Source organism: Cherax quadricarinatus, chromosome 9 (assembly GCF_038502225.1).
Source record: "Cherax quadricarinatus isolate ZL_2023a chromosome 9, ASM3850222v1, whole genome shotgun sequence".
NCBI classification, from domain to species: Eukaryota; Metazoa; Arthropoda; class Malacostraca; order Decapoda; family Parastacidae; genus Cherax; species Cherax quadricarinatus.
In genome coordinates, this window is record NC_091300.1 from 12,765,940 (window position 1) to 12,780,766 (window position 14,827).

At 38.4% G+C, this 14,827-nt stretch overlaps 1 protein-coding gene across 4 annotated transcripts in view; it reads left to right on the plus strand.

Moving 5' to 3' along the window:
• Positions 1–14,827, plus strand: part of muskelin (muskelin 1) — a 122,288-nt gene that overhangs the window by 28,456 nt on the left and 79,005 nt on the right. For 3 of the 4 annotated variants that reach the window (XM_053773090.2, XM_053773089.2, XM_070083237.1), the window contains exons 7-10: positions 8,207–8,352; positions 10,994–11,104; positions 13,136–13,249; positions 14,029–14,213. In XM_053773090.2, coding sequence (XP_053629065.2) covers positions 8,207–8,352; positions 10,994–11,104; positions 13,136–13,249; positions 14,029–14,213 — 556 coding nt within the window. The remainder of the gene's footprint in view (positions 1–8,206; positions 8,353–10,993; positions 11,105–13,135; positions 13,250–14,028; positions 14,214–14,827) is intronic. The other variant, XM_053773091.2, reaches the window with a different exon arrangement.

Genomic DNA, 14,827 nt, shown 5'->3' on the forward strand with positions numbered 1-14,827 from the left:
CTACTACTACTACTACTATTTTAACATTAGATCCCCAACACATACATGTATATGTTTTTTATACACACTCATATGGTTTTCTTTGATTTTATCTTAATAGTTCTTGGTTTTTCCCTTTTCCTTTTGTACCCCAGGGGGAAAGTGGAATAAGAATTTTTTCCTCTGAAAGGGCCATGGTTTGTAAAAGTCAAGAAAAATCCCGGGAACAATGGGCTATCCTCTTTTCCTGTAATAATTACAAAAAAAGAATAAAAAAAAATTTCCCAAAGTGGGAATCTAAGATTGCGTGGATGTTGTGCCAAATGAAAAGAAAGAGATGATTGGGATGTTTGAAAGAAAAAAGGCTGGTTCCCCGGGTTTAAGGGGAAACAAAGCAAAGGGGGTGAGATAAGATAAAAAAAGAAAAAGATTTGTTCGGTTTTTAAACCCCCCGGAGGGTTAGCCCAGGATCCCAAGAAAAGTAAATCGTCATCGAGGACTGTCTAACTTTTTTTCCATTGGGGTCCTTAATCTTGCCCCCCAGGTCCCCCAACACCAGTCGACTAAAAAGGGTACCTATTTGCTGCTAGGTGAACAGGACAACAGGTGGAAGGGAAACGTGTCAAAAATTTTCCCCCCCCCGGGGTGAACCCGGGGGCCCCCCGTGTGTGGCGGGGTTTTAGCCACCAGACCACCCCGGGACCCGGTGGGGGAAATTTCAATGGAGAGGAATAAATGGGGGTTAGGTCAGGGGGTTTTAAATAAATTTAGAGCTAAAGGAAAATAGCAATGATGTTGAAGGATAAGTTATGGCAGGAAAAGAAAAGGGCATAAATTATTTAAATTTAAAAAGGGTTATTGGAGTAAACTAAAGGGTTTGGGTGTGAGAAATGGGTTATAATGGGAAAATGCCCCGTGAAGAAAGTGTAGAGAAATTTTTGGGAAAAGTTGAGTGAGTGCATGGGGAGTTTTGACAACATGGGAAGTAATGGTGGTTGGGGTTTTAATGCTAAAAATGGGCAAAAAAAGTTGTGGAGGAATTGGTGGAAATTTAAAATTTTTTGTGCCAAGGGGAAAAAAAATGGGGGCCTTAAAAACTCATAATAAGTAATACATATTTTATGAAAGAAAGGGTAAATAAATATACAAGGTATGATATAACCCTAATGAAAGAAGTTTGTTAGATTTGTATTGGTGGATAAAAAGGGTTTATGGGTAGGCTCCCGGATGTACACGTTTATAGAGGGGCAACTGATATATTGGATCATTATTTGGTTGTAGCTACAGTTAGAGTAAAGGGGTAGATGGGAAAAGGAAAATGGGAACAACAAAATAAAAGGGGGGGTGAAAATGTATAAACTAAAGGAGGAAGTTCGGGTGAATATAAGCAACTATTGGCAGAAAGGGGAGGCTGGTGCAAGTAATTTTTGAGGGGGGGTTTAAAGAAAGGGTTAGAATAGTTTTTAAAAAAGCAGTAAAATGTGGGGCCCGAAGTTTGTGGTTTTTGGGTGGGGGGTTTCAGGAGGAAGATGAAAAAATTGGTGGAATCAATCAAAACAAAATTTAGTCTCTGTAAGGATTAAAAATGCAGGGTTTACAGATTTTGGATATTTGTGGTTTACATGTTATAAAATACTTTAAATTTCAGAGGGGGGCCCCTAGGACACCTAGCATGGCCCAGGCATTTCCCGGGGAGACTTAGATTAATTCTTAACTCTATATTAATTTCAAAATTTTTGGAGTGAGTTGGGAAATTTTGGGTAAGTGACAAATTATAGTTTGTGGTTTAGCAATGTGAATGCTTTTTGTTTTTGGGACAGTACATAGTTTCTCTATTAAATACACAGGCAAAAATTTGACTGGGGTTTGGATTCATTATTTTAAGATTAAGATTCGTATTTCTGTGTTTATAGTCAAGTGGGTGAGTGAGTGAGTGTAAATGTGAACCACCAGGTGGTTTTCATGTACTGTAGTTAGTTGATGGGGTGTATCAGGGAGATAAGATGTTTTCTAAAGGTATTTTTGAAGGTGATGAATGTGTCTGCAGTTCTAGAGTTTTCAGGTAGGGTGTTCCAGACTTTAGGGCCTTTGACATACATTGAATTTTTGTAAAAGTTTAGTCGGACATGGGGAATGTCATAGAGATGTTTATGTCTGGTGTTATGCCTCTGGGTCCTGTCACAACTATCAAGAAAGCATTTTAGGTCAAGGTTAATATTGGAATTTAAGGTCCTGTAGATGTAGATTGCACAGTAGTAAGTGTGGGTGTTCTGAACAGGGAGTAAGTTTAGATCTATGAAGAGTGGAGGGGTGTGTTGCCAGGGATGGGATTTAGTAATTATTTTTACTGCAGCTTTTTGTTGGGTTATTATTGGCTTTAGGTGTGTTGCTGCAGTTGATCCCCAAGCAAAAATAGAATAGATGAGGTATGGATAAAAGAGTGAATGGTGTAGTGTGAGAAGGGCATTTTGCGGCACGTAGTATCGTATCTTGGAGAGGATCCCAACCGTTTTGGATACTTCTTTATGTGTTGGATATGGGTGCTGAAATTCAGGTTCTTGTCAAGGTATAGGCCTAGGAATTTGCCCTCATTATGTCTGGCAATTAGAGTGTTACCGATCTTAATGTTAAGTTACATAACACCTGCTCTGCTACCAAACATAATTTAGTAGGTTTTGTCAGTGTTAAGTATAAGTTTATTGGCTGTCATACAAGTCGATAAAAGAGAAAAAGTTAGCTTATGAGATGTTTTTACAAAGCAGAAGTGTTATAAGAAGAGTAGAGTATATGGAGAGTAAAAGAAAGGTGAAGAGAGTGGTGAGAGAGTGCAAAAGGAGAGCAGATGATAGAGTGGGAGAGGCACTGTCAAGAAATTTTAATGAAAATAAGAAAAAATTTTGGAGTGAGTTAAACAAGTTAAGAAAGCCTAGGGAACGAATGGATTTGTCAGTTAAAAACAGAGTAGGGGAGTTAGGAGAAGGGGAGATGGAGGTTTTGGGTAGATGACGAGAATATCTTGAACTTTTAAATGTCGACAAAGAAAGGTAGGCGGTAATTTCATGCACTGGCCATGGAGGTATACCATCTTTTAGGAGTGAATAAGAACAGGTATTTTTATTTATTTTTATTATCACACTGGCCGATTCCCACCAAGGCAGGGTGGCCCGAAAAAGAAAAACTTTCACCATCATTCACTCCATCACTGTCTTGCCAGAAGGGTGCTTTACACTACAGTTTTTAAACTGCAACATTAACACCCCTCCTTCAGAGTGCAGGCACTGTACTTCCCATCTCCAGGACTCAAGTTCGGCCTGCCGGTTTCCCTGAACCCCTTCATAAATGTTACTTTGCTCACACTCCAACAGCACGTCAAGTATTAAAAACCATTTGTCTCCATTCACTCCTATCAAACACGCTCACGCATGCCTGCTGGAAGTACAAGCCCCTCGCACACAAAACCTCCTTTACCCCCTCCCTCCAACCTTTCCTAGGCCGACCCCTACCCTGCCTTCCTTCCACTACAGACTGATACACTCTTGAAGTCACTCTGCTTCGCTCTATTCTCTCTACATGTCTGAACCACCTCAACAACCCTTCCTCAGCACTCTGGACAACAGTTTTGGTAATCCCGCACCTCCTCCTAACTTCCAAACTACGAGTTCTCTGCATTATATTCACACCACACATTGCCCTCAGACATGACATCTCCACTGCCTCCAGCCTTCTCCTTGCTGCAACATTCATCACCCATGCTTCACACCCATGTAAGAGCATTGGTAAAACTATACTCTCACACATTCCCCTCTTTGCCTCCAAGGACAAAGTTCTTTGTCTCCACAGACTCCTAAGTGCACCACTCATCCTTTTCCCCTCATCAATTCTATGATTCACCTCATCTTTCATAGACCCATCCGCTGACACGTCCACTCCCAAATATCTGAATACATTCACCTCCTCCATACTCTCTCCCTCCAATCTGATATCCAATCTTTCATCACCTAATATTTTTGTTATCCTCATTACCTTGCTCTTTCCTATATTCACTTTTAATTTTCTTCTTTTGCACACTCTACCAAATTCATCCACCAATCTCTGCAACTTCTCTTCAGAATCTCCCAAGAGCACAGTGTCATCAGCAAATAGCAGCTGTGACAACTCCCACTTTATGTGTGATTCTTTATCTTTTAACTCCACACCTCTTGCCAAGACCCCTCGCATTTACTTCTCTTACAACCCCATCTATAAATATATTAAACAACCACGGTGACATCACACATCCTTGTCTAAGGCCTACTTTTACTGGGAAATAATTTCCCTCTTTCCTACATACTCTAACTTGAGCCTCACTATCCTCGTAAAAACTCTTCACTGCTTTCAGTAACCTACCTCCTACACCATACACCTGCAACATCTGCCACATTGCCTCTCTATCCACCCTGTCATACGCCTTTTCCAAATCCATAAATGCCACAAAGATCTCTTTAGCCTTGTCTAAATACTGTTCACTTATATGTTTCACTGTAAACACCTGGTCCACACACCCCCTACCTTTCCTAAAGCCTCCTTGTTCATCTGCTATCCCATTCTCCGTCTTACTCTTAATTCTTTCAATAATAACTCTACCATATACTTTACCAGGTATACTCAACAGACTTATCCCCCTCTAATTTTTGCACTCTCTTTTGTCGCCTTTGCCTTTATACAAAGGAACTATGCATGCTCTCTGCCAATCCCTAGGTACCTTACCCTCTTCCATACATTTATTAAATAATAGCACCAACCACTCCAAAACTATATCCCCACCTGTTTTTAACATTTCTATCTTTATGCCATCAATCCCAGCTACCTTACCCCCTTTCATTTTACCTACTGCCTCACGAACTTCCCCCACACTCACAATTGGCTCTTCCTCACTCCTACAAGATGTTATTCCTCCTTGCTCTATACACGAAATCACAGCTTCCCTATCTTCATCAACATTTAACAATTCCTCAAAATATTCCCTCCATCTTCCCAATACCTCTAACTCTCCATTTAATAACTCTCCTCTCCTATTTTTAACTGACAAATCCATTTGTTCTCTAGGCTTCCTTAACTTGTTAATCTCACTCCAAAACTTTTTCTTATTTTCAACAAAATTTGTTGATAACATTTCACCCACTCTCTCATTTGCTCTCTTTTTACATTGCTTCACCACTCTCTTAACCTCTTTCTTTTTCTCCATATACTCTTCCCTCCTTGCATCACTTCTACTTTGTAAAAACTTCTCATATGCTAACTTTTTCTCCCTTACTACTCTCTTTACATCATCATTCCACCAGTTGCTCCTCTTCCCTCCCACACCCACTTTCCTGTAACCACAAACTTCTGCTGAACACTCTAACACTACATTTTTAAACCTACCCCATACCTCTTCGACCCCATTGCCTATATTTCATTAGCCCATCTATCCTCCAATAGCTGTTTATATCTTACCCTAACTGCCTCCTCTTTTAGTTTATAAACCTTCACCTCTCTCTTCCCTGATGCTTCTATTCTCCTTGTATCCCATCTACCTTTTACTCTCAGTGTAGCTACAACTAGAAAGTGATCTGATATATCTGTGGCCCCTCTATAAACATGTACATCCTGAAGTCTACTCAACAGTCTTTTATCTACCAATACATAATCCAACAAACTACTATCATTTTGCCCTACATCATATCTTGTATACTTATTTATCCTCTTTTTCTTAAAATATGTATTACCTATAACTAAACCCCTTTCTATTCAAAGTTCAATCAAAGGGCTCCCATTATCATTTACACCTGGCACCCCAAACTTACCTACCACACCCTCTCTAAAAGTTTCTCCTACTTTAGCATTCAGGTCCCCTACCACAATTACTCTCTCACTTGGTTCAAAGGCTCCTATACATTCACTTAACATCTCCCAAAATCTCTCTCTCCTCTACATTCCTCTCTTCTCCAGGTGCATACACGCTTATTTTGACCCACTTTTCGCATCCAACCTTTACTTTAATCCACAATATTCTTGAATTTACACATTCATATTCTCTTTTCTCCTTCCATAACTGATCCTTCAATATTACTGCTACCCCTTCCATTGCTCTAACTCTCTTAGATACTCCAGATTTATGAAGCGTATATGTGAACGGTATTTAGATAAAGGTAGGGAAGTTTTTATTGCATTTATGGGTTTAGAAAAGGCATATGATAGAGTGGATAGAGGAGCAATGTGGCAGCTGTTGCAAGTACGTATATGGAATAGGTGGTAAGTTAGTAAATGCTGTAAAGAGTTTTTATGAGAATAGTGAGGCTCAGGTTAGGGTGTGTAGGAGAGAGGGAGACTACTTCCCGGTAAAAGTAGATATTAGACAGGGATGTGTAATGTCACCATGGTTGTTTAATATATTTATAGATGGGGTTGTAAAAGAAGTAAATGCTAGGGTGTTTGGGAGAGGGGTGGGATTAATTTATGGTGGGGAATCAAATACAGAATGGGAATTGACACAGTTGCTTTTTGCTGATGATACTGTGCTTATGGGAGATTCTAAAGAAAAATTGCAAAGGTTAGTGGACAAGTTTGGGAGTGTGTGTAAAGGTAGAAAGTTGAAAGAGAACATAGAAAAGAGTAAGGTGATGAGGGTATCAAATGATTTGGATAAAGTAAAATTGGATATCAAATTGGGGAGAAGTAGTATAGAAGAAGTGAATGTTTTCAGATACTTGGGAGTTGATGTGTCAGCGTATGGATTTATGAAGGATGAGTTTAATCATAGAATTGATGAGGGAAAAAAGGTGAGTGGTGCATTGAGGTATATGTGGAGACAAAAAATGTTATCTATGGAGGCAAAGAAGGGAATGTATGAAAGTATAGTAGTACCAACATTCTTATATGGGTTTGAAGCTTGGGTTGTGAATGCAGCAGCGAGGAGGCGGTTGGAGGCAGTGGAGATATCCTGTCTGAGGGCATTGTGTGGTGTAAATATTATGCAGAAAATTCGTTGTGTGGAAATTAGGAGAAGATGTGGAATTAATAAAAGTATTAGTCAGAGGGCTGAAGAGGGGTTGTTGAGGTGGTTTGGTCATTTAGAGAGAATGGATCAAAGTAGAATGACATGGAGAGTGTTTAAATTTGTAGGGAAAGGAAGGCGGGGTAGGGGTCATCCTCGAAAAGGTTGGAAGGAAGGGGTAATGGAGGTTTTGTGGGTGAGGGGCTTGGACTTCCAGCAGGCGTGCGTGAGCGTGTTCGATAGGAGTGAATGGAGACGAATGGTATTTGGGACCTGACAATCTGTTGGAGTGTGAGCAGGGTAATATTTAGTGAAGGGACTCAGGGAAACCAGTTATTTTTATATAGCCAGACTTGAGTTTTGGAAATGGTAAGTACAGTGCCTGCACTCTAAAGGAGGGGTTCGGGATATTAGCAGTTTGGAGGGATATGTTGTGTATCTTTATACGTGTATATGCTTCTAGACTGTTGTGTTCTGAGCACCTCTGCAAAAACAGTGATTATGTGTGAGTGAGGTGAAAGTGTTGAATGATGATGAAAGTATTTTCTTTTTGGGGATTTTCTTTCTTTTTGGGTCACCCTGCCTTGGTGGGAGATGGCCGACTTGTTAAAAAAAAACAATTGTTATTATTATGTAAGTATTATCCACAGGATTGAGGAGGGGTTGTTGAGGTGGTTCGGACATTTAGAGAAGATGGAATGAAATAGAATGACGTGGAGGGCATGTAAATCTGTATTGTAAGGAAGATGATGTAGGGGTCATCCTAGGAAAAGTTGGAGGGAAGGGGATAAAGGGTTTGTGTGCAAGGGGCTTAGACTTCCAGTACCTTTGCATGAGTGTGTTAGGAGCAAGTGTAGGTAAATGGTTTTAATGACTTGACATGCTGTTGGAGTGTTAACAAAGTAATATTTATGAAGGGATTCAGGGAAACTGGTTAGCCGGACTTGAGTCCTGGAGGTGTGAAATACAGTGTTTGCTCTCGGAAGGAGGGATGGAGATATGTTGCAGTTTTTGAACTGTATTGTCAGCATGCCTCTGGCAAGACAATGATGAAGCGGATGATGATGAAAGCATTTTTTTTTTCAGGTCGCCCTGCCTCAGTGGGAAACGACCAATGTGTTAATAAAAAAATAATTCATATTTGACAATATTTCCAATGTATTTTGACTAATTTTGCATTATAAGTAAACTATAAATTTTATTTTCATACAGAAGGGCTGTTTCAACAATATATTAGTCAGCAGGAGTACAAACCTCAATGGACCCCAATCATTCCTTCTCCTGGAGGCTCTGCCAGTAGTCGTCAACGGCCAGGTATGAGAGGAGGCCACCAAATGTGTATCGACACCAATACACAGGTACAAAATTAACTTTTAATTTGAACAGTTTAGAAATTAAATTATAACATTTCTTTTACAAGACAGTTTGTTCTCTCTCCTGGTTCTTGTCCTGCATTTTCATGTACAGCATTTATATAACAATATAAATTTCCATGCTCTCTACTAATCCCTATGTACCTTCAGAGAGCATGTATGATTCCTTTATATACAGGGAAGGGGAATATAAGAGATTGTAAAAATTATGGGTGAATAAGTTTACTGAGTATACTAGATGAGTGTGGGGGAGGTGTGTGAGGCATTACGTAGAATGAAAGGGGGTAAAGCAGCTGGGACTGATGGGATCATGACAAAAATGTTAAAAGCATAGGGGGATATAATGTTGGAGTGGTTGGTGTTTTTGTTTAATAAACGTATGAAAGAGAGGAAGATACCTATTGACTGGCAGAGAGCATGCATAGTTCCTTTATATAAAGGGAAAGAGGACAAAAGAGATTGTAAAAATTGTAGGGGAATAAGTTTACTGAGTTCCCCATGGGGAAATGGAACAGAATTCTTCCTCCGTAAGCCATGCGTGTCGTAAGAGGCAACTAAAATGCCAAAAGCCAAGGGGTTAGTAACCCCTTCTCCTGTATGCATTACTAAAGTTAAAAAGAGAAACTTTTGTTTTTATTTTTGGACCACCCTGCTTCTGTGGGATATGGTCGGTTTGTTGAAAGATGTTAACTGAGTATACCAAGTAAAGTGTACCGTAGGGTTATTATTGAAAGAATTAGATGTAAGACAGAGAGTAGGATTGCAGATGAGCAAGGAGGCTTTAGAGTGGGTAGGGGATGTGTAGATCAAGTGTTTACATTGAAACATATATGTGAACAGTATTTAGATGAAGGTAGGGAAGTTTTCATTGCATTTATGGATAGGATAGATTGGATTAAGGAACAATGTGGCAGATGTTGCAAGTGTATGGAATAGGTAGCAAATTACTAAATGCTGTAAAGAGTTTTTATGAGGATAGGGAGGCTCAGGTTAGGGCGTGTAGGAGAGAGGAAGATTACTTTCCGGTAAAAGTGGGTCTTAGACAGGGATGTGCAATGTCACCATGATTGTTTAATATACAGTATTTATAGATGGGGTTGTAAAAGAAGTAAATGCTAGGGTGTTCGGGAGAATCAATGGGGAATCAACTACAAAATGGGAGTTGATACAGTTAATTTTTGCTGATTATACTGTGCTTTTGGGAGATTCTAAAGAAAAGTTACAAAGGTTAGTGGGTGAGTTTGGGAGTGTGTGTAAAGATAGAAAGTTGAAAGTGAACATAGATAAGAGTAAGGTGATGAGGGCATCAAACAATTTAGATAAAGAAAAATTGGATATCACATTGGAGGGAGGGATTATGGAAGAAATGAATGTTTTCAGATATTTGGGAGTTGACTTGTCAGCAGATGGGTTTATGAAGACTGAGGTAAATCATAGAATTGATGAAGGAAAAAGAGTGAGTGCTGCATTGAGGTATCTGTGGAGACAAAGAACATTATCCATGGAGGCAAAGAAGGGAATGTACAAGAGTATAGTGGTACCAACACTCTTATATGGGTGTGAAGCATGGGTTGTAAATGCTGCAGTGAGGAGTTTGCTGAAGGCAATGGAGATGTCATGTCTATGTGCAGTGTGTGGTGTAAATATTGTGCAGAGAATTCGTAGTGTGGAAATTAGGAGGAGGTGTGGAGTTAATAAAAGTATTAGTCAGAGGGCTGAAGAGGGGTTGTTGAGGTGGTTTGGTCATTTAGATAGAATGGAACGATGTAGAATGACTTGGAGAGTGTATAAATCTGTTGGGGAAGGAAGGCAGGGTAGGGGTCATCCCTGAAAAGGTAGGAGGGAGGGGGTAAAGGAGGTTTTATGGGTGAGGGGCTTGGACTTCCAGCAAGCGTGCATGAGCTTGCTAGATAGGAGTGAAAAATGGTTTTGGGGACCTGACGAGTGTGAGTGGGGTAATATTTTGTGAGGAGATTCAGGGAAACTGATTAGCCAGACTTGAGTCCTGGAAATGGGAAGTATCTGAGTGCCTCTGCAAAGACAGTGATTATGTATGAATGATGGTGAAAGTGTTGAATGATGATGAAAAAATTTTCTTTCTTTTGGGTTTTTTCTTTCTTTTGGGTTTTTTCTTTCTTTTTGGGTCACCCTGCCTCTGTGGGAAATGGCCGTGTTAAAAAATAAATAAACAAATTTCCAATATGTAAAGTAAAAGGATACAAGTGCAACTAATGTGACATTTTTTATTGTGGCAATGTTTCGCTCTCCAGAAGCTTTGTCAAGCCTGAAGAGCGAAACGTTTCCACAATAAAAATGTCACATTAGTTGCACTTGTGTCCTTTTACTTTACATATTGTCAGTAATTCTACCAACATTATTACAAATTTCCAATAGTTTAAAGTTTTATTTATTATATTGTATGAAATATGTTATCTTCCTCTATACAGTACTTCAGTTACAGGTACACCTTTTCATTAGTGTGAAGCATTTTTGCTGCTTCAGCTTTCTTTTGTAAGAAAATAGTATTGTAGTTTGTAAACAATTATCATACATTAGCAGTACTGTGGCAGCACTGAAATTTCTCTTATTTAGAAATTGTAGTTCAAGATTACCTTCTTGTTTTCAGACTATATACTTATTTGGTGGATGGGATGGAATGCAAGACCTAAGTGATTTATGGTCTTATCACATACCATCCCAAGAGTGGACTTGCATTACCAGAGACACTAATGCTGAGGTATGAATGACAGTTTAAATAGACATTTTTTTTAATTACAAGAATTATGTGGTTACCTGTTAATAGTTACAGGAGCAGAGCTATGTTTGCAGTGTCCCATGCTCAGTGGTTAGCACTATAGTGCTAAACACACTATTTGTAAGGAAATTTTGTGATACCCTTTGGGGAACCTCTTTTCGTTCCTGCTTATAGTTGGTGATACTAAGCTTTCTTTTGTTTTTTTGTATAGTTTTAGAATCTTATTTAGTTATTATGTCTCCTTTTACTCCTGTCATTCAACATGAGATATCATCAGTTTTTAATCCTTCTTTGTAATTAACCCTTTCAGGGTTTTGGCCGTACTAATACGGCTTACGCACCAGGGTTTTTGACGTACTAGTACGCCTAAATTCTAGCGCCCTCAAATCTAGTGAGAGAAAGCTGGTAGGCCTACATATGAAAGAATGGGTCTATGTGGTCAGTGTGCGCAGTATAAAAAAAATCCTGCAGCACACAGTGTGTAATGAGAAAAAAAACTTTGACCATGTTTTTGGATTAAAACAGCGGCTTTGCACTGTATTTTCGTATGGTATTCATTGTTGTACATATTCTAGTTTTCCTGGTCTCATTCTATAGAATGGAAGACATATTACAGAAATTGAGATGATTTTGACTGATTTGACAATGAAAAGTACCTTGAAATTGAGCTCAAAGTAGCAGAAATGTTAGATTTTTACCGAAGTTCAAAAGTAAACAAAACGTGCTAAGCGTCCAATACACGTCAGCTGGTGAGTCTAATATTCTTTCACAAGTGCGCCAATATTATTTATACCATTTTTTACACTAATGCAGTCTGCATAACAGTTAATATTTTTTGTGAGAATAAAAATTCAAAGTGGAAAGCAAACGAATGTAAGAGGGGCGTTGGGATGTGACTAATGAACAGAGGAAATGTCATTTTAGTGCCAGGAATGTCTTTCTTGTTTATTCTGGACCCTATTTGGAAATTGACATCTTTTGAAATTTGTGTGAAATTGGCAAAATTGCTAAATTCTGATCACTGTATTGGATAGTTGAAATTGATAAATGGGTGGTTTCTTGCACTCATTTGATAGAACAAATGGAGTTCTAGCGAAATATTCATGATTTTTGTCGACTAGTACAGTGGAATTGGCCGAAAATAGGGCTCAAAGTGGGCAAAATCACCGATGTGTAAACATCGTCGAGGCCGCTAACTTCGTGAGAGCACAATTCCGTAAGTTTTCCATCAAATTTCAAACTTTTGGTGTCATTATGATCGGGAAATGATTCTCTATCTTTTCATAAGCAAAAATAATTTTTTTTTTTTTTTGAAATTTGGGCGACCCTGAGAACAATTTTCTGAGAGGGCCTGTCGACCCTGAAAGGGTTAATATTTCTTAGCTTTGAAAGCTATTTTGTTGCATAGTATTTCTTTATATCCTTTTAACTTTTTACACAAGCTCGTAAGGTTTCACACAAAACAGTGCACAGTAAGTGCATTGCTAGACAAGTCAACTAAACTCGGTGAAAATTAAGACTATAAATATTGCACTTAATATTAGGACTATTATAAATAGTTCCTCAGCAAATATTTTGAGTGGTGCTGCAGAATCTCTGTTACACCTGAAGACATGAAGATAGTTGGTGTTGAGTAGTTAAGGAAACATCATGTTACCACTACATCAATGAAAAAAAATTTGTAACTAATCCACAAACTGGAGATGAAATTAGATAACATTCAAATCCATCTTGGACCATTATTAAGTTCAGAATGGTCCAAAACATCATCTAGATTCATCTCCAGTTTGTGAATTAGTTGCGAATCATTTCAGCGATAGTATTGTAACTTCTAGACTATAAGCCAAGGGAAGGTTGCTAGAGATGAAGGCTGTAAAAGCAGTTATCAAGATTAGATAAAGTATATTGCTTATTGAAGAGGCCATAAAGCTATATTATGAATTTGTAATTTTTTTTTTCTTTTTTTTCTTCTGTTTATACCTACAGCAATTCTCACGAAGCATATTTATATAGGGTGGTCCTAGTGCTCGTTCCTGTCACAAGATGTGCCTGGATTCTGATCGGCGGCAGATCTTTACACTTGGTCGTTATTTAGATTCTGCCCTACGTCTCCCAGAAAACCTTAAAGTAAGTATGCACAGTATGGTATAGCATAACAAAATATAGCGAATACTTCAGTATAATAATTAAAAAATGATTTATTAATTTATTTTTATATAGCCAGACTTGAGTCCTGGAAATGGGAAGTACAATGCCTGCACTCTAAAGGAGGGGTTTGGGATATTGGCAGTTTGGAGGGATATGTTGTGTACCTTTATGCGTATATGCTTCTAAGCTGTTGTGTTCTGAGCACCTCTGCAAAAACAGTGATTATGTGTGAGTGAGGTGAAAGTGTTGAATGATGATGAAAGTATTTTCTTTTTGGGGATTTTCTTTCTTTTTGGGTCACCCTGCCTCGGTGGGAGACGGCTGACTTGTTAAAAAAAAAAAATAAAAATAAAAAATTAATATATTGCTGTACAGTATGTATTAATTTTTGCTTATTAGAATAATTAATTTGATAAATAATTTATAACAATTTGTGAATTCATTTATTTTATTTTCATACTGTAATTATGTTTATTTTGTATGAAAGCATAAAAATTAAAAGGTGGTGTGGTGTTACAAAGGATATAATTGAGTGGGCTCAGGAGGGGTTGTTTAGGTGGTTTGAAAACAGAAAGAATGACAAAGAGGGTGTATAAATACGGGGAAGAAAGTAGAAGGAATAGGGGGCTGTCCCAGGAATGGTTGGAGGAAGTGAGTAGAGGATTTTATTAATTTTTTGTTTGGTATTATGGTATTTTTCTTTGGTATTGGATATTATCTGGTTTACTCTGCAATCTGTTGTTTTTTTCAATCCTCAGAGTGACTTCTACATGTATGACATTGAGAATAACAAATGGACTCAAGTTACTGAAGACACAGCAGCTTTGGGAGGTCCACGACTTATCTTTGACCACCAGATGGTGATGGACGTTGAGAAGCGGATTATTTATGTCTTCGGAGGACGTGTTCTCACCCCCTCAAGATGGGAGGGGTGCGTTGGGGGGTACATAAATGTTGCTTTATATCTGTATGCTTAGTTATATTTATGCATTTATTGACACTTAATATTTACATGTGAGAAAAGCATTCGTACTGCTCTTAATTTTATTTAATTTTGTCTTTTATTTCTCTACAAGAAAGTTGTTCATATAAAAGTTTCCTGAGCATCAGATATGTCTTTAGATCAGCACATTCATCTTTTTGCAAACACTTTATTTTTACTCGACTTTTGGATGTTCTTTGCATATTTCCTGTTACAGTAGACCCCCGGTTTTTGTAATTAATCCATTTCAGAAGGTTGGCCTAAATCCGAAATGGTCGAAAACCGAAGTACAGTGGACCCCCGCCTTATGATATTAATCCGTTCCTGAGAGCTCATTGTGAGCCGAAATTATCGTAAGGCGAATTAATTTTCCCCATAAGAAATAATGGAAATCAAATTAATCCGTGCAAGACACCCAAAAGTCTGAAAAAAAAAAATTTTACCACATGAAATGTTAATTTTAATACACACAAACTTAAGAAGACATGCACAATTAATACTCTACTAAGAATAGAATACATGACACTTACCTTTATTGAAGATCTGGTGATGATTGATGGGATGGGAGGAGGGAG